The 26100-nt window shown below is 35.9% G+C and overlaps 1 protein-coding gene across 1 annotated transcript in view; it reads right to left on the bottom strand.

The window, feature by feature from the left end:
- Positions 1-26100, bottom strand: part of PROM1 (prominin 1) — a 59552-nt gene that overhangs the window by 1129 nt on the left and 32323 nt on the right. Inside the window, exons 7-25 of the mRNA XM_065735766.1 lie at positions 24026-24089; positions 21844-21933; positions 20302-20519; positions 19815-19889; positions 18638-18701; positions 16681-16840; positions 14950-15102; positions 14000-14123; positions 13468-13571; positions 12988-13072; positions 12067-12213; positions 11730-11801; positions 8513-8605; positions 7297-7350; positions 5544-5624; positions 5392-5460; positions 4762-4854; positions 3386-3501; positions 2268-2336 (exon numbers count right to left, since the gene is read on the bottom strand). Coding sequence (XP_065591838.1) covers positions 2268-2336; positions 3386-3501; positions 4762-4854; positions 5392-5460; positions 5544-5624; positions 7297-7350; positions 8513-8605; positions 11730-11801; positions 12067-12213; positions 12988-13072; positions 13468-13571; positions 14000-14123; positions 14950-15102; positions 16681-16840; positions 18638-18701; positions 19815-19889; positions 20302-20519; positions 21844-21933; positions 24026-24089 — 1931 coding nt within the window. The remainder of the gene's footprint in view (positions 1-2267; positions 2337-3385; positions 3502-4761; positions 4855-5391; positions 5461-5543; positions 5625-7296; positions 7351-8512; positions 8606-11729; positions 11802-12066; positions 12214-12987; positions 13073-13467; positions 13572-13999; positions 14124-14949; positions 15103-16680; positions 16841-18637; positions 18702-19814; positions 19890-20301; positions 20520-21843; positions 21934-24025; positions 24090-26100) is intronic.

Genomic DNA, 26100 nt, shown 5'->3' with positions numbered 1-26100 from the left:
TTCACCAACCTTTCCTGTTACATTTGTTTCAGGATGAAGAGAAGTGAAGTGCTTCCATTACCATTCAATGCCACTGACTTCCTCTGAAGAGACCAATCCAGTCTCCAATTCCGCTCTCACAAAACTGGTGCCTGAATTTGAGGTTGTATTTTTCACAAATAATATATAATGTATCCATGTGAGATACTTATACAAGTGTAAACATGTCTCATATGGATCTCATACTTTTGTATTTATTTACATATCCCTTCTATGAAGAAAGATATTTGTATCTTTCCAGCAAACCAATCCAGCTGATTTCCAAGGACAAAATCCACATGGGATTCTTTTCATCTGTAAAAGTACAGGTGTACACAGATTTTATCAAAGTCACCTCTCCCAGAATGTCTGAAATCATTTGCAGGAACTGAGAAAAAGCAAGGATGGCATAAAAGCAAATAGTTTGCTCAAACAAAAATGAAGAACAAGACTCTATTGTATGAGAACCCTGGAGTTAGAAACACAAAACACATACCTAATACAATCAGTCATTTATCAAATGATCTGAGTTAAAACATCAGAAGAAAGTACTGCCTCAAACTCAATTCTTGCATTGTATAATGGAGACAACTTTGAATAACCCTATTAAAATTCAGTACAAGGAAGACAGAATTGAACTAGTGAGTTTAAAAGATCAATTATGTTATGTTAATATTGAGCTTATTCAAGGACACTGCAATAAACTATTCATCAATCAGTGAAATAATATCATGAAAAACCATGCTCTAAACTCCAAGGTTATTAACGGTCATGTTAAAGATTCAAAGATCAGAAAGGGACTTCTAAGGCCTGAGAAATTATTAGTTTCCTCTTATGTAAAGTATCAAAAGTCTTAAATGGAGTTCTTAGATGTGCCAGTGGAGTCTAGTTTTTAATTAGGCACTCTGTAAGTTTATTTAGGGAGTCCTTAAAATACAGTACAGACTGTGACAATCCTGAACATTAAATTCAGTGTAAACAGTTACATATAAAAAATACTTCCTACAAAAGTTAATGTTGAATCAAAATTTGGTCCCTAAATAATGACTGCAGAATACAGTTCTAATAAACAATAATATACAACAGATGCAGCCATAAAATCTGGAAAGGCTTCCAAACCTTCTAATATACAATTGATGCAGCTATCTTGCTATTTAACCATTACTAAAAGAACAATGCTGATTTGTCTGCCAACACTCAACCTACATTTTCAACAACAAAGTTGTAAATTAAGGTACAGCGAGTCACAGATTTTAATCATAGACCAAATCCTTCCTTAAGCAACTTAGGTATCCTGTAAATCTTAATATTAAAGTTGTGGGATGTCCTATGTTATCTGTACAGGAACTGTGTGTCACACAACTAGTTAAGGTTTTAAAACACAAGCATTGCAGAGGGAGAAGAGAACCCAAATCTCCTGCCTTTTAAACTTGAATTTCTTGTTTTGTGATGTCATGCTAGTTTTATACTCGCAGAAACATCCATTATATCTGCTCACATTTTCTACATATCCTGCATCATCTGCTTTTTGCACAGCAAAAGCTCTTTAAGACCTCATCTGAAAAAAAACTCTAATATAAGCACACTTATTCTGGTGACAGAGCAAATGAGCAATTAAGTGATATGTTTATCTGCAGGGTCTCTACTGCTCCTCATTAGAATTTTGAATGATCAGAAGAAAAAGCTGATTTTATAAAACCTGGCTTTGCATTCCATGCATAACACAGGAAAGATATGTTATATCAGTGTTAATATTATTAGATTATGTTAATATCAATCAGTTTGTAAAGTTGCACCTGCTTCTGTCCAATAAACAATATAAAAAGACATATTTGCCACAGATCTTCATATGAAGATAAAAAATAATAATTAAAAAAAAAAAAAAAAAAAAAAAGAAGAGCCAGGAGCATCTTGCCCTACCTCTCCATTTTCCTATGGAAGTATTTTAATACCTTTATTAATTTAAGACCACCCTCTGTACTAGATAAATACCTAATTGTCTGGATTTTAGGCTCAAATATAGGCAATTCATTCGTTAAATCACTGAAAATTATTACAAAATCTGCTATTACTTATAGAATATTTGAGAAATATAAATCATACAGCATTTTCTATAGAGAGTAATCATGCAAAAGCAGAAATAGAGAACTAAGTGATTCACTTGCAAACATGCAGAAAATTGGAGAGGTGATTAATATAGTAGATTAGGCAAGGACACATGGAGACATGCAGTTTCAGACTTGGTTTACCTTGTAATAACAGGATTGTGTATACCATATAAATGCTCTTTATGATAACCATTATTACCATTTTCCATACTGTAATAAAATAAATACACCAAGAAAATCATGTTAACTTTAAGATGCACTATGTACAGTATGGCTTCCAAGACATGTAAATGGGTGATGGTATTATATGCAAAGGTAAACTGTTTCTGTACAATAAAAGATTGCTTTTCTTTTGCAACATTCAGGAGTTATGGAATAACTATGATCTTAATATTCTACAAAAATTAACTATTAAGATATTTCTGTAGAGTTGGATAATGTAATGTAAGGTCTGTTGAAACAAAAAATGTTACTTCTGTTGAAGTAACAAGTTAAATGAAAAACATAGGCCCTCCCACCTGAATAAAGTAATTTTAGCAAATACCAACAAAAATGTCTTACTTTTCCATGGGTATAGATTCGACACTAAAAAACACAAAAAAGGAGTTGTTAACTAGACAACAAAGTTAGGAAGTAATTTCAGCTGTACATGACTGTTTCTGCTCTACCAGGTTCTGAACGTGTAATGAAAAATGAACAGTGTGAAATTGAAGGAATGCAGTGCACAGGCTAACTGAACAATGAGCAAAACAAGGAGCAGAAAAGAAAACAGTAAAAACAAAACTGATTGGAAAATATGTAAGAACAGTTATCATAAAGTAAAATGCCAAGTCCCTGAGACAGAGGAACTGCAAGTGAAAAAGGAAAGACTAGTTAGGAATAACTAAGACAGTAAGGAAGTCAATTATTAAGTCAAGATTACAAAAGAGGCATAATTCACCCTAAAAGGTAACTTAGCAAAGCTAATCATTTCTACACTAGCAGATATTTTTATATAGGATGTACATTAAGCTATTCTGAAGTAAGATTCTCATAGTCAGAGCTGGCAATATCTACAGAGTCATGGCAAGTTGAGTTCATCAAAGTTCAACTGCATGAAGCACTTAGCAGGAACCAACCCAAACCTGTACTATTTCACAAGTGCGTGCAGATCTATTTGACAGCACAGAAGATTTAAGGATTATAGCACCTTAGGAGAGATACTAGAAAAAACATTTAAGCCCATTTTCCATTTAGCTTGCTTAGAAGCATATACTTACTCATCATACACATCCTCTGTATCCATTCTGCGATAGTATTTGGAGAGTTTCACAGCAAAAATTATGGCAGGAATTAAAAATATTGAAGAGCCTCCCAAACCAAACCAGAAGGTATTCTGAAACAAAACAAAAACCAAGATAAAAAGATCACAGAGAACGGTTACTCAGAGAACACAGTAGAAATTATTGCCACGGGTCTATGCACCCTCTGAGGTTCCTTAAACTAGTGAGAAACAGAGCATGTTAAGCACTTCCACAGTAAGTAAAGCATGAATACTACTATCTTGCAAACGTAGCCAAAGAGAACACCAATCAAAGATGCTCAAATTCATACAGGCATAATGCCCTAAGTACTAATTTCAACTTAGTGTTGGACTGTAGTGATTTAGTCTCTCAGCATTAATGTGCAGCCATATTTTTTCTCTTTCTTGATATTTTGAAGTTGTTATCTGTGATTCTTTAAAAATCAAAGCTTACAGCACTTTCTTAAGGTTCTTTTTAACTTATTTAACTTGCAAAACTTATTTTATCATCATACAGGAGAGCTGGGTTACAATCAGATGTTAGAATAATGATTTTTTAAATTGGATTTGTAATAGCTGGAGGCATTTTGACTTATATGTGACTCAGCTAAGTTCTATCACAGTGAAAACTGTAGTCCATCTACCACTGGATGGCCAGTTACTACCCAACGAACAGAAGCTCTGTAACTTCTGAGGTGATCCATCTGGCAGGATAGAAGATTTCATGATAAATAATTATCAGGGTTAGAGTAGTTTTGATTGGTTGTATGTACTGCTAGTATGATTATTAATTGGCCAAAATTGTGATACAACAAAGTAACAGATTTAGGTGGCTTCTATGCATGTTGTTCATAGAGTGACCCAAGCTGGAAGGGACCCATATAAATAGAGTCCAGCTCCTGGCTCCTCACAGGAGCACCCAAAAAGCACTTGTTGCTTATTCTGATTGTATTACATGTTGCTCTTTTGCAGGATGAAAAAGCCAGCATTTGCCTTGCATACTGCTGCCAAGTCTACATTGTACAGAAATGATTCAAGATCAGCCTGTTGCAAAATAAATAAATAAATAAATAAATTCATTTTATTTATTGATGTTTGAATTGGAATAAATTTACTAAGAACAGTTAATTTTACAGGATTCTTGCTAATTAAAGCCTAATATTAATGGAAACATAAATCAAGTCCAGCACTGGTTGATTGAACCAGACTGGAACACTCTTTCCTTGAATGGTCTGGATGTGATCCTTTATCACCATGCTTAGAATGGTCTAGAGGAAATAATTAAATGTAGATTTATGTTCAAAGAATTTCCCATTGGTGCCCCGATTTTGAGTAACAAAAAAGATTTCTTACCACAGAATCAGTTACATAGCTGCATAAAAATATATCTACTGCTGTATCTATCACATTGGCAATAGGTTTGCATGCTGCTACCTCCATGGCAATCTGAAAGACATTAAAGAAAACAGTTGGAGGTATATAACAGGTATAAAATAAGAATCTCACATCTTGCTTACAGCTACTCTTAATGCTCACTATATTGTTGTCTCTCACTCTCTTTAAATTCAGAATAAATGCCAGTGGGATGTTCTATCTGCTTTATAAATCTATTTTGTAAATCTTTAAATTAAATAATTTTATAAATACTTAAAACATCAGCTCAATTTCTCAAAGACTGAAGCTGAAGAAATAAAAATAAAGATGCTAATGATACTAATTTAAACTAAATAGAGTCAGGGTTCAGTACAACATAAGCACAAAAAGTAGATTTCAGGCTAGACCTGGAAAAAAGATAAAATACTAAATTTACATTTTATTTGTCAGTAATTTCTATTCTACTTCAAAGAAAACTATTTATAGAAGACAGGCTTCCCTCTTCGTACCGAGCACAAATATCTCGAAATTACAAAACACTTTATCAACATAATTTTTCTGTTATTACTATTTAGCTTCTTCACATTTTAAAAAGCAAAAGCACCTTACCGACTCCTTCACCCACTCAATGTATTGCTCAAAATAGCCAATGATGGTGTCCATGTACTTTTTTGTTTCCTAAAACCAGACAGAAGTAAGTGAACCGTGGAAATAGTTCCATGGCAATGTGAATGAATGTACTTGAATTACATAAACCTTACCTGGACAATAACTAGAGAAGCATTGTTATTTATGAGAAGCTGGGCAGCATTAACAGCACTAATGACATTTTTCACCTTTACCTGGATTGAAAGAGAAGGCTTTTAATATAAATGAATCTGTTTCAAACAGCTACAATGACTCTGTAGTCACTGCTCTTAACCCATCCCTTTGGTAAACCAGTAGCACTGTCCTGATAAAACATGACAAAACACACAATTTCAGAGTATGAGCAACCTTCTGACACTAAGGCTCAGCCTATGGATTCATACCCATCTGAGAAAAATCTCACACTCCTAAAAGAACGGTATCAGTGGTTATGAACAGCAACTTTCTTGGAACTTATGCAACTGAATTTATACACAAGACCAGCTTTTTCTTCTATTCTGTTTTTTTTTTGTTTGTTTGTTTGGTTGGTTGTTGGTTTTTGTTGTTTTTTAATTTTCTTAGGACAGAGATGCTTTCATCACCTGGGACAGTCAATCTTTGGGTCCTACAACAGTGACCAAAATCATAAGAAAGTTAAATTTAAGATTTTACTTAACCACAGAATTTAAAGCTTACTCTGTTTCATGACACATTAATACATACACATGCCCCAACATATACACACGAAGTGTAGAGGAAGAACTCTTTAATTACCAGTTAAAGTCTTACTGCTAATCAACATCCAGAAGGATGGACAAACTCATAGACTTTGTCAATACATGTGTAACCCAGTCAAGTTTCCCAAAGAACATACTCAAAGGACAGTACAAATACAACCTTTAACTGTATTTCTCACATAAATTTAAGGCTCAAACACCATATTTTTCTTATCATCACTTTAATTCCATGCCTCTTACCTCATCATACAGGGTTAAAACTCATATTCTGAAATATATCTGTTTGGTCTGCTGTTGTGAACGGTCAAAAAATCTTAAAAGGAAGAACTGGTGGGTGAGGGCCATCAAGTTGTTCTAACTTTGATCTTAAGTACTAGCACAGCTGTATTTTTGCCATAGGAGCCAAAGCAGGCAGGAGATGACAGAAAGCTTTGCTGCCACAAAAGTAATCATCCTGTTGCTTATCCTCCTCAGGCTGGCAGAGCATGAAGGCAGCTGGTTTCACTAAGGGGCAAGAACAAGCTGCTATTTACAGGGGAAACATGAGCTGCCCTGGAGAAGTCTTTGTACAGACCCACCTTCCCATAGTTTGGCTGATGCTGCAGGAAGCATCAGAAAGGAATAACTATATAAGAGAATGACAAGAAGGGAATGACTATAATGCTAATGTCACAGGACCTAGTGGGAGCAGAACACTGCGTATGAGCTGGGTAAGAATGTGAATCTCAAAGCTCTATTTACTCAGTTGTATTTTGGGGTTTTGTTTCTTCTTTGTTCTCCCACTCCAAAATGCCAGAAGTTTTGCTTTTGGTGACTCTATAAAAAAATCCTACCTTCTTAGTAACATGAAAGCACAATATGTGGAACTGTACTTAAGTCTATTTTATCACGTGATAATCAAGATTACAACCCATATTTTAAAAAGCATTCTTTTTTACCCCTCTCTTCTACAAGGCAGGGAAAAACAAGGTAAAAAAAGCTGTGCAGAAGAGATGTCTATATCTCTGTTACTACCTCAGTGCGCTAAATAGCTATGTAATAACAGAACAGCCAGAAAAAGTAAAAGCTGTACAGAAAATATACTCCACGCATATGTGGTGGATGATTTAAAACACATTAAAATGTTCTGCTGCCAGGAAGAAAAGCTTACCATAAGTTCAGATGATGTCCTCTTCAGCAGTCTAATGCTCTGATTTAAAGTGCTCTATTAGAAAGTAGGAGGAGATAAAAAATCAAAAAGATTTAGGTCATCACTACAGGTAAGAGACTGCTTGTTTTAACACTGTATGTATGCTTCAATTCTGTATAGGTGATTTTGTTTCTAATATGACATACCACATTATATATAGTCAATACAGTCATATTAGATTAAAACTAATATACTGTGTTTTTAACTGATTCGGTATTTCAACAAAAGAACTAAGCAGCTATAAATCATGTATTGGAAGACTTCAAATTAACTCAAACTACTAGGAATAAACCGAGAAAGATTTATTTGGGGAAAGAAAGAACAGTTGAAATCAGAACTGAGCGTTCACAGTACTCTGATATTGTGCATTTTTAGAAGGAAAAAAGCACTTACCCTAGCTTTAACATATTTCTTGACAGTCAGTTTTGTAAAAGGAAAAAGAGATGAGAATAATTAGGAGTTAATTAGAAAGAACAGCATAGAATCAGAGGCCTAATGCCTTTTTCTCTCTCTTTTTTTTTTCCCTTCTAAACAGGCCTCTGATAAGGGCAGTGATTCTATAACTGTTGTTAAGATAATCTAAAAGCCTTCACATCATGTAGAGGAAAAAGCCAACAGTTACAAGATGCACATACGAGACTCACAGCTGGATACTATACATATCAGTGCCTGGAAAAAGCAGTCAGAAGGAGCCCTTTCACATCTTGTATAGCATCAACCAAAAAGATTTTTCTTTGTCTCTAAGTGCTACTATTAGGGGGCTCCTGTTCCAGTGTAGGTAGGTCACTGCCAACTTCAGGAAATAAAGTGTAAAAGCCATAACTGCTTTTATTACAGAAGACAAATGATAAGGAAAAAGGAAAAAACAAGTCATTTAGGGTTAGAGTTTTCAAAAATTCTCCTGTTTCACCTTGCATTCATGTATAATCACAAAACAAACAAACAAAAACCAACAAAAAAGGAAGAACTCCTGATTTCAGACAGTATTATAAAGTAGTAGTATCAGAAGTAGGTTAAATATTTGTTAAATACAGATTTGAACCAGATTACTCTTTTGTGACAATACAAATGCAGTCTATGCTTCCATTCTAGCAAGTGCAGCTTTCTAAACTGTATTCAAGATTCAGAGATTCGCATTTTTTTACAAATATGTTTTAATACTGCTGTAATATTTTACCATAGCTTGCTCTAGTGGAACAACTTGCTGGCTATGAATCATCCGAATGTTGTTTGCATGTCCTTTTAAGGCATTTTCCAGTGCTCCTTTTGGCTGAAAAAACAAAACATTATGCACAATAGTTTCATTCAGGAAAAAAGTAAGAACTGCAGTACAAATTGCACGTTATGTGCTGCAGAAGAGTTAATGCTCACAAGAGGATATGGCAAATTGAACTCAACACAAAGATGGGAAATAAATCACCGTATTAATGATTCAAAGCTCAGCAAAGAAAGTACACATGTTAAACTGCTTCTCTGTATCATTACTGATTTCATAGAAGAGAATTTCCAGAGTGCACTGAGTTACTTTAAGCAGGGAAGAGGGAACCCCCTGTGCTGCTCTGCTCTGCTCCAGCCCATCCCTGGTGCAGGGGTGCCCTCCACTGGGATGAGTGTTCCTCACTGATGCTCACTGCTTTTGCTTTCTGCAGTATGGACAAAGTTCCCTGAGTTCAGAGGGGCACAGAAGTTTCAACACTTTCAGTCAGTAAGTTGGGAATGAGCCTGTGAAGGGCGTTGTTCCTTTTAGTGGCTTCCACTGATAAGTCGAAAGTTAGAAACTGTTAGAACTGCAGGAAGAGCTGCCTTGAATGCAAGTCCAGACTTGTGTAGAGATGAGACCTCTTTCAGGAAAATAGATTTCAAGATATCTCAGCCAGGACACCCTAACAGTGCAACTTTCTACTGAGAAAATCTTCAGCAAATACTTTGTAATGATCTGGTAAATACAGAATGGAAAGGGTCATCATTTCACTTTGTTGCAAATGTGCCTTTTTTCAAAAATTATCTCAGCAAAAGATTCTAGTATAATACCAGAGGAAACAAATGATTAAGTGAACGGCCATGTCAATTTTGTTTGAAAAGAGAGTAAATCCCGGGGCAGTGCTGTAATTGAGAATGAGAATACATCTGCCACAGTACTTCTTTCTCTTCGCTGCTGCCACCTACTCTGAGAGCACTATCTTGGTGTAAAGCAGAAAACATTTTCCTGGTTAGGGCCTATGCTTTTTAAAGACTTTTTTATTTTATTTTTGGGGTGCATATTACTGCAACATTTTAATAGGTCCTCCTGCAGCTCTTCCCATCTCTGCCTATTCCTTTGACAGCAGTCTGCCATGGGCTCTATTTCTGTCTTGTCATTCTTTCCGAATGAGAGGGATAATGAATCCTTACATACTTTACAGATACAATGACCTAAGAAACAGTTGTATTGTAAATCCAAAAAGCTAAAAAACAATTTAGCTGCATGACTGGCAGATGTTGATGCTCAGTCATGTTCACTTCCTGGAAGTACTCATGTGAGCAGTTATTTCAGGTTCTCTGTTCTGAGAGATAAGGGTGCTCAATACTGTGGTAAGGCTACAGAGCAGCTTCAGTGTGCTTTCTACTGACAAGCTGAATCCCCTTACCTAATAATAACATCTGCAGGCAATACTGCTCCCTCCTCCACATTGTGACATCTTAATTTGATTTAAGGGTTTTGGTTTTTTTTTCCATTTCCCTTTCTAGTGTTAAAACATGCATTTTGTTTTGCACAGAGCACCAGAAAATTCAAACTAAATGCTCAGAGTTAACTCCAAAGGTTTTTAGACCAATTTATTCTCACTTCTAATGCTTCCTTTAGATTCTGCTATAAAAGTACAATGAAAAGCCAATCTACAAATACAATGTATTTTCCTTCACTGATCTAACTGCAGACCTAACTAATTACCTTCAAAGTGACATCTCAGGAACAATTCTATTAAGATACAACATATCTGAAGATCCTCAGCTTCCACTTAGAAAATAGCCTCCCCAGACAAAAGCTCTACACCTTTAAAACAGCAGAGTAAAAATGGAAAATGGAAGTGCAGCGTAGACAAAGCTATTGGTATCAGTTGCAGTTAGGAGAGAACCTAAATGGGCAAACAGGTAATATGTGAATCACTCACTGTGCTTAGAGAATAATTACAAAACAGAAAAAAGACGAGTGCAGATCTGGCAGAAAATAAATGCAACAAGAGTGATCAATTTATGTAGAAACACAACAGTGACCTTTACTAGTGCTGCCCTCTCCCTGGAGAAGGGATGAAAATTTGATAAATTCTAAACAGCAAGGTCTCACTCTGCTGTCTGTGTCCTTCTGTGATCCTAATGACTGTATGAGTAGTACATATGCAGCATAACTCTCTCTACCATACCACAACACAGGAATTTGTCTTGGGCCAGAGCAAAGTAATCCAGTGCCTGAATGGCAACTGAGTCATAGATTGAACCTCTGATTGAACATCTGGAGAAAAGACCCAATCAGCCCCAGGAGCACAGATGAAGGCAGTTCATCTGTGTGACTGGAAGGGGTGGAGCTGGGCTCAACCCCCTCTTAGACCCCGTCTAAGGGCTGACTGCTGCTGAGGAAGGATCTCTTGTTGGAGATTCCTCCTTTCTGGAGCTTTTCCCCGTGAGTTTCAATCTCCAGAGACAGGTGAGCCTTCCACCTTCTTCCTTCGTAACAGCTCATTGCAGTGGTCCTGTTGCCATTATACCACTACAAGTGTTCAAACTGATTCTCATTTTGAAAAACAATTAGAAGGTGACCTTGACATACATACAAACAAATCAATTGAGTACTTATTATCTGTTAACACAGCTGTTTCATTTTGCACATTCATTTGTGGGTGGGTAAGTAAGTTGTTCTAGCTTTTCACCAGTGCCAATGTCTACGTTCAACAAGCACTACAGAACAGACAGGATTTCTTCTGTGAATTTTGCTTAGTTCCCAAGAGTCGTCTTAGGAGCTACAACAGTGTTCATTTCCTTGTAAAATCATCTGCTCAGTAGCCAAAAGAAAACTAATTTAAATCCTGTTTTCCATTGTGATCTAAGCAATTTTTCTGCTGGCTGGGATCTAAAGCGTAGAAAGCATCACAGGAAATAATACAGTGGGCTTAAATGATTTCTTAAGGAAATATGCAAATTGATAAAATTCCAAAGCAGAAGTTGTACAACTGCTAACATATAAAACTCAAGAGTTAGCCTCTATACAATACTGTTTTCAAAATTTTTCCTTATGTGATAATGAACCGAGTATATATGTCCAAAGTACAAGACCTCTCCCATACAAATTCTAAATATTTGGCTATATATAATTAGTAAAATGAAAGTAATTATGTATTATTTTATTAGTGAATTCAACTTACCAGTTGGTCTGCTCTTGCTTCTAAGTCATTAGCAAATGACAAAAGATCAACCTTGGTAACGCTTTTATTGATCTAAAACGAGATATGAATAGCACACAAAGAAAAGAGTATTACTGCACACAGAATGCACTCAATCTCATCTCCTACATCGTTCATCCTTTATTTCTTCAAATGTTTAATGAACTTAACTTCTGAAATGCTTTTGCTCCAAATTTCATGCATCTTCAATACCTCCCCTTCCACACCAAAGCAGATATTTCTCTATATCACCCATTGCTAAAGAAACATTTATTTTTATGCTTGTTCTAGCCATCTACCTAGACTACAGTGGTCTCACCTCTGTCAAATATGCTCCAAAGTTTATCCCTTCTATTCCTGAAGAGCTGAAATTCAGAAGATTCTCTTTCCCAATTTCATCCAGCAGAATGATTTTGCTGAGGTTTATCTGAATATGTTCAATTCTAAGTGCTACATCTTCTGTATACTGGGAAGGAAATAAAACACAGACGTATTCTGCATCTGGTACACCTCTATACCCCTCCTCTCATATAAAAGCATCTGTCTTTACTGATTCATCACTTCCATGAAGAAGCACACAAATAACTTCCCTTTTGCTTAAGTCTGATTAGCTTAATTAACTTTGGCAGAATCCAGGTAAGGTCCATCCCTTCCCTGCAGTATCAGCACAGCCTGTCCATGCCACATTCTAACTTACCTGTTCAGCTTTCATAGCAATGAGTTATTCTCTTCCCAGCCTACACCACTGTGGACATTCAGACAAATTTCAGTCACTCTTACTTGTCATTGTATAATCATTGTGTATTATAAATACATTGTAATTATATATACACATGTACGTATACATACACGTATATCATAAATAATTGTATATGATTTGGAACAGGGACCATATACATATTCACTGTAGCTGCAATGCAGGTCAGTATTACAGGTAACCAAAAATTAGAACACTCATGTATAATTACAGCTTAACTGAAAATATTTGATTTTATCCCTCTCTTTTCTACTCCAAAGCTGGAAACACTCAAAAGCATAGCACATTGTATCCAAGACCACTTAAATATGATTGGAATTCCTTTCGAATTAGGTTGGGCAGTTCTTGTCTCCTCGTAGAATGCACTGCATATTAACATCTAAAATCTTTTATATGATTGGACATACTATATCATGCTCAAGACCAAAGACCTCTTTAGCCCTCAAAAATATTCAAGAACTCACTCAAACTTTCCTTACTTACCATACTAATATTCAAAAATTCATTGATATTGAACAAGTGTTCTAGATGAAGGGAAGTATAAATTCCTTTGTTTTCCTTGCAATCACTACAAAAATAAAAAGATACATATCAGCCTGAAAAGTCGCCCTAAGAACAGAGGGCAATGATTAACAATATTTTCACAGTTTAACAAAAATAGCCCCTTAGAAAGTGTTCAAGCTATATTTTTTGAAGCTTTGTCTATAAGAAAACAAGTAATTAACAATTTTTGATGGTCTCAAAGATATGAAATAGTATTTTGAAGAGCTCAACTGATGCTGTTAAACCATATTACGTTAAGACCATCCCTAATAACTCATTGATGGAAGATCACTTTTGCTAGCAGTCTATCAGAAAACCAGAACGTTTCTGATTTCTGTGTATACCTGAAATACAAGGCTAAACAATAACACAAAACCCAGGTATAAGTAGAACTAAGTCTTGACCCATAACTTCACATACCTGTACACTTTTTCAAAAGTCAAGTTAATATTTGGATTTTTAAAAAGAATGCCAGAAAGATAGTTTTTCCAATGTTGATTCAGCAAGTAGGGAGTATCCAAAACCTAGGAGATATAATTCAGTGATGTTACTGTAATTCTGTGTTTTCAATGCATGAGTACATTTCTATGTGATCTTTTGACACATTTCCACATCTAAGCTTATCACTCACTGATGGAAATAAAAGCAGAAGAGTAAACTCAAACTTCCAGGTGTAGAAAGTGAATATTAAAACTCCATGTCACCAAGAAATGCTGAACTGCAAGAAAATTTATCTCTAACAGAAGATGGGCCTGCAGTATTTACACTGCAAAGCAAATTAAATAAAAGAAGATGAAAGTCTCTGTTCAGTGTGCAAGTGGAAAGTAAAAACAGATCCAAACTCACTTGAGGTGTCCCATAAAAAATAATATACCATGTATAACTGACAAGACTGTTAAGACTTATAGGGAAACTATTCATTGTTTAATAATTTGAATACGAGTAACTTCACCTTGAATAAAGTTTTATCTTCAAACGGCTCACAGACCAGTTTTTCTATATTTCCTCCTGTGACAAAAGTAAGTACCACTACAATCATCAGCACCCAGGAGAAAAGAAAACTGAATCCAACGCCACTGAAAAAGAAATAATTAAGATAAGTTTTTGTTTTTTTAAGAAGAAAATATACATACTTTGGGCAACAGTGAAGCCAATGATTAGCAGCTATTGTATCTGAAGAGAATAAGACCTGGCAGAAGGCAAGATGCTTATATTTTTCAACAATATTCTTGCTGTCTGAAACTTCTAATATGATTCAGTCCTGGAAAGTTTTCAGTTAGAGTGCAGCTAAAATAGGAAGACTCACCTTTGCAGTTGGCAAGAAAACGCCTTAAAGAGTTAAGGGAGACAAAAGCTTATAGATTTATTTTTAAAATCCAAATCTCTAGCCTTGTGGTCTCAAAAGGGTGTTACATAGATTTCAGATGCAGTCTTCTGCATACAACATAAATGATATTTATTAAACTCCTACTGGGAACTTCCAAGAGCAATCTGATGAAGTTATGTGTTTGAAGCCCCCGCATATGGCTTATTTTTAAAATTTATTTTATTTTGAGCAACCACTTCAATGTATTTTAAAAAGCTATAAATTCCATTTGTACTTTCAATTATTTGATACACTTCTGAAGTTTCCAAATGAGTTTACATAGATATTTACTACTTATAACACTTGTCATACAAGAGTAGATTCAGAGCCTTTATCTTCAGTTACAATCCTCAAGGAAAGAGCAACCCAAGGCCTAACACTGTACGTTAGGTAGATGTTTATGTTCTGATTATTTCAGAACATGTACATTGGTAATAAAAATTCTCTTCATGTACATGTCCTTCAAAATCAATTATTGAAAAAAAACCTTTCTAGAAGTACCTGTACGTATTTTCTTTTTCACAAGTGAAACTTACGCCATAAGAAAGTTTCCTCCAGTGTTGGAAATGCAGCCTCTGGTTGTTGGAGAAGCATGTTTATCATAACCACAGGTTCCACATAGCAACCCAAGATAGTAAAAGATCACAATTAAGACCACCATGCAGCAGAGAATGAGACAACCCAGCCACCTAAGGAATAAAGCCAAATTGCCTGGTTATATGCAAATAAACAACACACTGAAGACCTGAAGAACACTTGTTGGGAAACAAATGTCAGCAACAAACAAACCATCAATTCCTACACCAGCGTACATCTTGGGCTAGGGATCCAATCACTGTTTGATTACAGACAGCTGCTACTGAAGGGTGGGGGAACAAACCTTACATGTGTTCCAAGGTCCAGCTACTATATGTTGCTTGTACTGTAGTGACAAACTCCAAGTGAAGCAAACCATGAGAATCTGCCTCAACTGTGTCAAGTGGTAATTCATTCAAGAAACAAATGAGAAAGTTATGAGTATGGATTCATGACCGGTCATAAAGTACATAACTGCTTTTGCTGTAGGTCTTACTATGTTTTGCTCACTGTATGCTGGGCCTGAAGTTGAAAATTACTTTATTTGAAGCTGTTAAAACCTAAGCTTTGTGTGTCTGTTCTGAAGCGTTTTCAATGAGCACTTCATGAGCAGTTTATGGAATGTGATCAGGAGAAAGATGTCAGATAGGAACTGAACTTTAGTTCTTATTAATAAAGTCATGTAATATTTCCAAGTCACATATATGGAGCACGTTCATTTATTCACACATTTCATATCTTCTCCTAGCTTTTTATCCTCCCCCAATTCCCTCTGTTCTTTCATTTTCCTTTCATCATCACCGTTCCCAACTTACAGTTCTTACATTCCTTTTCGAGGTTCATCAGAAAAATTTAGCAGGTATCAAACAGGCTAAAGGAAAGGCCCTGACTACAAAAAGGGGTTCCTTAAAGTTCAATTTCCTCACTTTCAATTAACACTGCATTAAAACCATTAGCACACTTATTCTGTAGCAGTGAAGCTGATTAATACACAAGCAGTTTTTGTTAAAGGGTCAATAGAAATGTCAAAATGTAGGGAGAACTTGAGCTTGAGGATTGAAACAAATCCTAGGCAAAGTCAATAGTGTGAAACAAAAAGCTTTATGCTTCAAAATATGAAATTATTTTTCAGTTATAGAAACCGTACTGGTATCAAGTAGAAAGAATATGTGTAATAGACTCATGCATTTGCAATGACAAGTACTACATCAGTACAAACAATCAGATCTAGCAAGCGTGAAGCAAAATCTTTGCTACTACTACTCTGCAGTAGGAAGTCCAGCAACTTGCCTGCAACTCAACACAAAGAAGTCCACAATAAAGAAGTGACCCTAGCGTTATGAAACTATCTGTTTCTTCATGTATTACATCTTCTGACATCTGTCCTTCTTAAAAAAGATAGGAAAGCCTGCAGAGCAGAAGTCACTTCTTGCTCTGTACTGGAACAGCATACAGCTTGGCTATGTGCAGTCAGGGCCTTTACCAAAATACCAGAAATGGAAAGTTGCCCTATAGAATATCTTAGTTTCACTCTCATTGTATAGTCATTAATAAATCAATATATATAATTAATACTTTCGATGCCCTTAGAGAACATTAAAATACTATATTAACACATTAGTATTGTGTTGGAGCATTAACTGTAGGTAGCACTTCAATCCTGTGTTATTTCCCATTCAGTATGTTCATACCTGTAGAAATCGTATTGCTCCACTACTGGAAAATAATCTTGAACATATGCTTCACTCTGTGTCAGATATATTGTCAAATCTGCTATAATCTTCTGAACAGGGAGAGTTTTTGTAAAGTTACTGATATTAGAACCAATGGATTCCAGCACGTTTTTGATATCTAGAAGAACAAATGTATTGCATTGTTACAGATTCACAGAAGAAATTTACATTCCATGTATACATTATAAAATGCTATTAAGCCTTTCTGCACATATAGCAAGGCAAGCCATGAAGACAAGCAGGAGGAAAAACTGAGCAAGCAACAAAAGCATTTAGCTTCAAAGTAATACAATGGCATTTTAAAACACACACTTTATATTTAGCATTCAGTTTAATGATGAAGGATGTAGATGTTGAGCCAGAGTTTTCTTTTCCTTTTGTTATAATGAATGTGTTGCTTAACTTGCCAGCTTAAATCTTGCTTTTCATGCAACATTGCAAATGGTAACGCTGAGCGAGACATAGCCACTAGGTTTATGGAAGAGAAGATCAGAATCTATTTAAACTCCATCCCTTGGGAATACAACACTGAAATAAATTAGACTGCCTATACTGATAATCTAAACCAGTTATTTCCAATCTTAATAAGATTACTGAAGTTCATTCCAATTAGTTAGCAACACTCTTGAGATACAGACCAATTAAGCTAGTTTTTTTTTCTCACGTTATGAAGAAACTCTGTGTTTACAATATATGTACACATTATTTAGATACACAAAGACATGATTCATTCACTTATCATACATATTTTTTATTTGTAAGTTGCAATTTTTGTCTGCTCTTCCCCTTCTGTCAACTTGGAGAGACTGCAGAACATTTAACTAGAGGCTGCTACTTGATAGGAGGCAGCACCTTACTCCTCCAACAACTCGACACATTTTCAGGTGTGTGTTCTGATGTTTGCTCTTCCAATCAAGTTCAAACAGGCATCAAAACATTCTTTAAAAAATTAACAAATGAGCATAAAATTTCTCTAGTAGAACTACTGGTTTTGTATGATTTGCTAATGAAACTCAGTTTTTATAATAACAGAACAGTGCAGAAACAATAATGGATAAATTAGGATGGTCTGTGTTCATGGATATCAGCAGTTATTGAAAGTGAGTAAATCTCCGTTAGATTTCCTAATGAAAAGTACAACATCACACTTTTAGAAAACTGGCTCATCTTTAGGCAAGTTCACACAGTATACTAAGACTGTACACATACTGTGTTTCATTTTGCCAAAAACAAAAGAAAAAACTTACAAGGAACAGCTGTATATTTATGCAGAACAGGTCCACAATGCAAGAATAAAAATTAAAACAGATTAGTATACATACTTTATACTACATTTCAGTCAGTGTCAAGTGTCCAGGAACTGTCAAAAAATCACAGCTTAAAGCCAGAGTAACAAAGCAATAAGAGAGACATTAACACATATTTTTCACTTCCCCTTTTCCATCCACTACATTTTAATACTGCAGCAGGCTGTATTAAAGTCCAGGTAGTTGTTTTGCTCTTGTTTGTCTGTTTTTTTTAAACAGCACACAGCTAAATACATCATAGATACACCCCTGGTCACACCAAATTAGCCTTTCAACCCAGAAAAGTAAATATTAGTGTGCAGTTGGGATCTTGCTATTCTCATTACTTGAGGAGTAAAATGTCCAGCAAACAGAACTCTTCCATGAAACAGCACATGGTCTATTTTTATATTTTATTTAGGGTTTTACACTGGGACGTAATTGCTTGCTGTACTTTCCATGGCATCAAATCTTAAAGGAAGATTTAGACTTAATTTTTGATACCCTTTAGCCCAGGAAATATATTATCAATAATAATAATAATAATAAAACACAAATGCATCAGTAACCGACGCAAAAGCATTAACATTAAAGAGTTAAAGTGAAAAGGCAGTTTCCATTGTCCTCACCTGATAAGATGTTCTTCGTTTGATTCACTACTAAGTCTGGAGTATCATTAAATGCTGCATAACCCTAAGAATAAAAGTTGGAAAAATTAGAATAAGTTTCTCATTGCCAAGCTGCTTGCAATATTTCCCATTCTTACAAGGACTTATAGTCCACCCACAGTAAAATATATATGCGGTAATACCAAGAACATATCTTATTACTGCACATTAGAAAAAGTCAAAGCAGAATATAAAGTCAGATGCATTTCAGATTTCATCTGCTTGCCAGGATATTCCTTACAAAATATCCACATTTAAATACACGTGTCAATCACAATCTTCTCAAACTTTATAGTACTTTTGCTTGACAGTTCTCACTCCTACAAAACTAACACACACATAGACTCACTAAATGAGTGACTGCATACCAGTAAAACACTCTGCAATTCTATGCCTTTTTAACATGAAACATTTGCTGCAAACAACGTGATACAGCTACCTGTGATAACAATTCAATCCATCTCCTTCAGTGAGAAGGGAAGAGAAAGGATTAAAGCTGCGGACACCAAACTCAGTAGCTCACAGTGTCAGAAAGAAGATACTGCAGTGGAAGCTTGAAGTGTTTTCCTGCAAACCTGATCCCTTCACAGGGAGGAAAGGGTGCAGGTCTCCAGCACACAGCCTGCAGTCCCCTACAGTGTCCTTTTATTCCTAGCAAATATCAGATTGCTAGGTTTTTAAACTGCTCTAACTATGCTGGATTTGCAAAAATACTAATAAACTGTATTAGATCCACTGCACCAGATTTAAGAGTATGCACATTTCAAGATAATGGGAGTACACTACAGCTGATTAAAAGAGCATGGATTTTTATTCTTTTATTATTATTATTTTGAACCAAAAATACAGAGCTTGCTAGCACACCCACATTTCTGCCTTCTTGCTTTTAAAAGATCCTTCTTCCAAGCAGACCATTAGCTACACACTTTTGATGTGTAATATTCTGGGGATGTAAAGCACTGCATTCATAATTTTAAACACTAAATCTCAAACAATGGAATAATATGGAGAGATAACTACCACAGGGCACAATGAGGTGGGAAAGGGAATTCTGCTTGGGAAAGCCAAGGGAAAACAACAGATACTCATGCATCCTAGTTTATTAATTAAGAGGTTACAAGCTTCTCATGAAACATACCTTCTGAACCAGGCTAGAAAGGTCTATTTTAAGGACATCGTTGACCTTTGCAAGCTGCGAGCTCACACCCGGCAACTAGGAAACAAAAAGCATTCTTAAATCACATCAAAGTAGCAGTCTAACTACTTGACTCAATTTTTTCAAAGACAGGAGTGAGGGTAAAGAAACTAGAAAGACTATTCGTAATAGAATCTTTGTAGCATACCCCTGACACCTTTGTTGTACAAAAGGAAAGCTTAACTTCAGCATTTTGGGGAGGGCAGACTATTTTCTTGCATATAGCAGCACTTCAGTGTAGCAGCTTGACACATATTTTATTCTCTTCTATGCAGAAAATGAGAACAGGGACTGAAATTACCCAGACACACAGAGTTAGTGAAGGTCACTTATCTCATGAGTGCCAGCGCATATTGAGCCATTAACTTGCAGAGATACTAGCAGGCTTATTCAAGGCAATCACACTGTGAGTCGGAAAGCATTCTCTTACCCCACTGAAATTGGCATTAATGTTCAGTTGATTTAATGAATTCCTGATGATATTGCAGGTTGAAGCAGCCTGAGCTGCAGTGCATGCAGAATCATTGAGGGTGTTGCTCAGGTGCATTTTAACATCTGTCAAATTTGCATGAAGCCTCTCGGTGCCTTCCTGCAAAACCTCTACAGAGACGCTCACATTTTCCAGTGCTTCCTTCGTTTCTCTGATTGCTGCAAGAATGCAACATCATTTTAAAAAAACCTTTAGTTAGAAACTAGATACCAGTTCAGGGGGAAAGTATGAATACACATGTGTAAACACTATGAGCTACCTGACAATACTGATTTAAATGATCTTTTCATCCCTCCCAGAAAAACCCTTTAGCACTGAATACGTTTATTCATAAAAACAGATCCCTTACATTCTCTTACAAACAAATCAATGTGCTCAACCTACTTTCACTGAGATTCTACCCACTTCTCAGATTATTCTCTACTCTTTCCTTCTTCTCACCCGGTTGTTTTAATAAAGAATTTCAATGTTTGGTTATTAGAAATCAAAAGAAAGCCCATATCCACAAAATAGTATTTTTAAGGTCAGTTTAGTCCAACTCATTACAAGGCTGCACGAGGAAAGGAAAAGAGATCAAGTTGCATCAGCTAAGCATTAATGCGCATTAACATTTGTCTGCCTTTAGATTTTGTCTCAATCACACAAAACAAAAGAACACTAAATAATAGTTTTAAGACAAAAAACCCACACAAATACAACTAAAAATGCACAAGTGTACAAAAATAAAGCACACTTCACACAACACAAGGTTCTAACTTTTTTTTTTTTTTTTTTACCTTTGATAGCCCTTTCCACTTTGACTTCAAGACAAATAAGAGAAATAAAGCAAAAAAGGAGAATGATGATGAATGAATGAGAAAGAATTCAAAAGAGAATTCATAGGTCAAAAAACCCACAAAGTGACTCAAGTTTAAGGTTGATTTTCACTTTATGGTGTGCACCTGATCCCTGAAGAAAGAAAACCTTCAAAAGAAAAAAGAATAAAGGAATATTTTCTCTAAAGGGAAGTGAAACTAAGCACAAACAACATAGATCTCAAATGTGAAATCAGGAAATGATGGCTGTAAGCACTCTTATACCAGGCTTGGCAGTGATGGAGTATGCTCAACCATAGGCCTGTCAAAGACTAACCTGCAAAGACCTACGGACAGATCTGAGAGCACAGCTTTCCTAGTCTCCTTTATAATCACTGGAAAGGGACAACCACCTGAAGTGGGGAATGCAGATTTCATTTGCCTTCAGTGATTGCTGAAACTAAATATCAACAACGGCACTTATGTCTTGGTTTACTTTGCAAACACATTTATAAATCTCAGAATATCAGACAACCTCAGTTTTAAAGAAACATCAAAGCATGTCAAAAAGTTACCGAAAAGTGGTAAGTAGAACCATGGTACTACATAAAACCACATGTTCACTAAAAAAATGATGTCTGTCTCACCATGGCAACAGAATATCAATAAAGAACATGTACATCTTTACCTCCTGCCATTGTCAAAGCTGCGTCAAGTGCGGGACGCACTTCTTTCCCCAGCTGTTCTTGAACTCTGCTACCAAGCAAAGGTCCAACATCTGCAGCACGGAGAGATGAAAAAACCATCACATCCTAGTTCAACTTTAACCACCTTCTAGTATAGGTGCTATCAATCTCTTACTGAACCAAGTACACATAAAGTACTAGAATTTTTCTAAGGCCTGACTCAGTTTTATATTGCAATTACTACTTTTTATGGAAACAGGCTTTCATCACAAATAGTCTTAACAAGGTCTAACATCTGACAGGAATTTTGTGGCACACTCATTCACTACATGCTGTGGTTCTGTAATGCAAGAAAAAGAAGGAAATAAATTCATTTCCTTTCCCCCATTCCTCGTGTGTTAAGGTGACCCACAGCCCAGACCTGCCAACCATCCTCACTGAAATCCCTTAAGCGTGTTATGCATGGCTGCCAGCTGGTCCCTCAGCCTTCAGTGCTGGCTTCAGGCTCACACAGATCCACCTCCTCCCTCTGAACCCTCCTGCCTCACTGCCCACAAACAGAAATCATCTTAGATCAGCAAAAATGAGAACAGGCGTGTGCAGAAGACAGACAGATGCAGAGCTGAGACTGGTGAAGCATCTTAATGCAATGCATCATTCAGGTAGTTGCTGGGTCTCCCCTGTATTCAGGTTACAGTTAGCAGCTCTTGGAGCTTTTGCTCCTGATGAGATTGGAATACTGAACAATACAGAAGCATCCATTAATGTCAAGACTGCCATTTCTAGCTTGGGATGAGAATTTTTATCAAGCAGAAAAGACTTCCAGCATTTCCTTAGGGTGGGCAAACCAAATTCATCTACATTTCTCTTGAGGTTTATTCTGCTGTTGATTTCCTTTTAATGAAATCCTTTTGTCCTCAGGTGTCACACACTTAATTCTGGTATCTTCATACTGTACAAGAAAATAAAAGCTACCTTTATTTATTGATGAGCACTCTTATCACAGATCCAGTTAGGTTCCCATCAGCCAGCATATTAAACTCACATTAAGCACAAATAAATATTTAATCTGAATTTTTGGTTTGAAAGCTAGAAGCAAGTACTTGAAGTGTAGATATTTATTTATCTTTCAGCTGCTGTTCTGGTTTTTAAAGACTTAAACAATGCCCAGTTTTTCAGACCTGAGTGTTCTTATGTGGAATTAATTCATAATACGTGCAAACACTGCTTTGGCTACTGCCTTCAGTGTGCTTTAGTAACCCTTAATAGACACAATGACTTGAAGGTACATCAAGTTTGCTGCACTGAAGACTGTCTTTATAACATTCTTTAAATCTATACCAAAGTATAGGCTAGGACTGTAAAGTTAATATCTTTGCTTCCAGCAATCCCGTTCACAATCAGTTTGATATTTCTGCATTGCACCTCAAGCTGATGTGCTTAATAGTACATGTTAATAATGTATACTGAATTCTAATCTATATTGAATATGAACTGTTATCATCATTTTTGAAAAGTGATGCTTAAGTTCTGAAAAAATTCAGTGGTTTGATTGTTTCTGTTTATTGAGAGGTTTAAAAGGTGATGCCTTCTACCCTGACCGTACTGAAGGAGATGAAGCAATTGTATTTCAAGTGTTATTTCTTGCTCTTCAACTGCTCATCCTGAAATGCCAAATACAATAAGCAGCTTTGGAAAGAAGATAAACGTGTATCTCAACTTGTCGCTGAGTAAAGGACAAAGAGACAACAACAAAAATAAACAAACACAGAGATCTATCAGTTATTGTAACCACAGCAACAGCTAACAGCTCTTCTCCTTCACGTTTGGCTCCACAGTCAAAAACTCAATAATACTCTAAAAAAAATCCAAGCATTAATGGTTACTGAATTCTTAAAAAGGAAAAAAAATACTAGCCCAATTTATTCTGTGATTTAACAAAAGACTTATTTCAGAAAATAGTACAAATTACACCAGCTCCAAGACATTTTATTGGGAAAGAATCTCAGGTTTTATTTTATTTTATTGAGAGTCTCATTTAACACTAAGAACAGTAATTATGTTTGCAAACCATATAATCATAACTCAAATTTCACTTTGCATTACGAGCTGTTTGCATTATCTTATTGAAGGCTTTAAATAAACAACACATCACTAACCCCCTCTCCAAATCAAAGTACTTACTATTTAGGTCAGAGAGTGCTTTATCCTTAGTTGTGTTGTACTGGCTCACCAAGTAGTCAATTTGCTGAGGAAAAAGAAAAAAAGATGGTATGAAAAACTATTAAAGTAATTGGGAAAAAAAATGTAATACTTTCAAATAATGAGTCAGAAATTGACATACTTTGAAACAATCCAAATATTTGTGCAGTATCCCCTTTCTCCTTTCCCCCATATTCTGGAGTTCTACTGTTTTCAGTTAACTAAATATTTTAAAACCCTGCTTGGCACAAATGCTCATAAAAAGATGTGTTTTACTGGGAAATGTACGTTACTGGAATATCCCTGGGGAAAAAGACTCTACTTAAAAATGTTAAGTAGCAGAACTGTGCAACATGAAGGCTTCCAGTCAGTCAGGCACAGAACATTTATGCATGTCTTCATCTTTCTCATTTGATTTTCTAGTAAAAAAGATGATTTCTCTTGAAATGAGAATCATGCTGCAAATCTATGGGATAGTGGTTCTGAAGCAATCCAAAGTCCAGAGTGGCTTTTATATGGGGACAGCTTTCAGAGTTTCTCTTACAGAAGAAGCTGATCATTCTGCCTTAATGCAAATGGTTTTGACTGACAAACAGATCTGGTCCAGTTGCAACTTGGGTTCTATCAAGGCACTGTGTCAATATAAAACATCAACTTAGCTACCACCAGTTCCTGGTTCTCTACAAAAGGTTATTAATTAACTACCCTAAGAGGAAATCTTAATACAGGTACGAAAATATTTTGATTAATTTCTGCACGTTTAAAGTAATGCAGTGTGAATCCTAACCGAGTCATGCAGAGGCTAATATGCACAATGGGCTTCCAGTTTTAAATAGAAGTGACTCATGTGCACAGAAGTGTATTTGGCTTGCAGCCTCACATTTTCAGTGGAAAGAAGAAAAAAAGAAACTAAAAAACACCTACAAAACAACCCATACATCATATAACAGTGGATGTAATCATAAAGTAGGAGACAGACTTTTTTTTTTTTTTTTAAACAAAGGGAGAAAAGAATAAAAAGAGTTTTCTTATCGAGAAAGCTGTAGGCTTTTTGTGTTGGTTGGTTAGTTTTCCTAGACAAACCTGAGGACTAACACTTTGTACATCTACAAGTCTTGTGCTTTTTCAGCAATGTCATAGACAAAATGTGATTCTGTGTAACTAATAGTGTTATCATCAGCATTCGCATAGTCTGCTAATCTGCTATGACAAGGACTCTTTGCACGTGACTATTTTCAATTCCCCCTATATGTTATACACCTCATACTCATGAAACAAGGACATCAGTTAGGATTTCAGAGCTTATAGTCAATGAATTGCATTCCATAGCTTTTTAAAGAAACGGAAATCCTTATCTTCAGGAGATTCTTACATGTATGTGTGACTACACATGATAACGATGTACCTCATCTGCCAAAATGACTTGTAAGATGTATCCAGTGATTGTATAATCAAACGCAATCAAGTCCAAGAAAAATTAATAATTCTGCTAAGAACTAAAAACCTACAACATAACTGAAGCTTTGGGGAACTCCTGGTGCAAATGTTCAAGTCCTGACACTTAAATTCCATAGTTCTAGTGTTTTTATCAACTTTTTAGCTAAAGCTTGCTTTTTCTTTTTCCTATGTTAGGATAGTTTCTTACATGTAACAACATTTTCTACTCTGATATTCCCTGTCATATGCCTATGACTATAATTGCTCAGTGAAGAGGAAACTAGTGAGTTCTGAGGCCACTGGTTTTATCTTCCAGTGCAAGCTTTCCTTCTGTGCCCCAAGGCAGCGCCAGACCCACAAAAGGCATCCTGTCTCAAAAGAGAGTTTCTTGATGTAACCTCCACTTCCTGACATATACAAACATCACCTGATTCTCTCAACACCATGCCCAAATTAGTAACTTTATACAGATCAACTCCCAGTATTGAAAAATTAAACGGCACGACCCAGATGCAATATCCTCCAGGAGTCTAACTCAAAAGTTGCTCTAATACTTACGGTCATGTGAAAGCTTCTAACCACATTTCATTGACTCTACTTTGTGAGAATGACACACAAAG

This window comes from Cyrtonyx montezumae, unplaced genomic scaffold, assembly GCF_038088225.1.
Source record: "Cyrtonyx montezumae isolate F1298 unplaced genomic scaffold, pur_monq_1.0 scaffold_2, whole genome shotgun sequence".
NCBI classification, from domain to species: Eukaryota; Metazoa; Chordata; class Aves; order Galliformes; family Odontophoridae; genus Cyrtonyx; species Cyrtonyx montezumae.
This window is presented reverse-complemented; position numbering and strand designations above follow the sequence as displayed.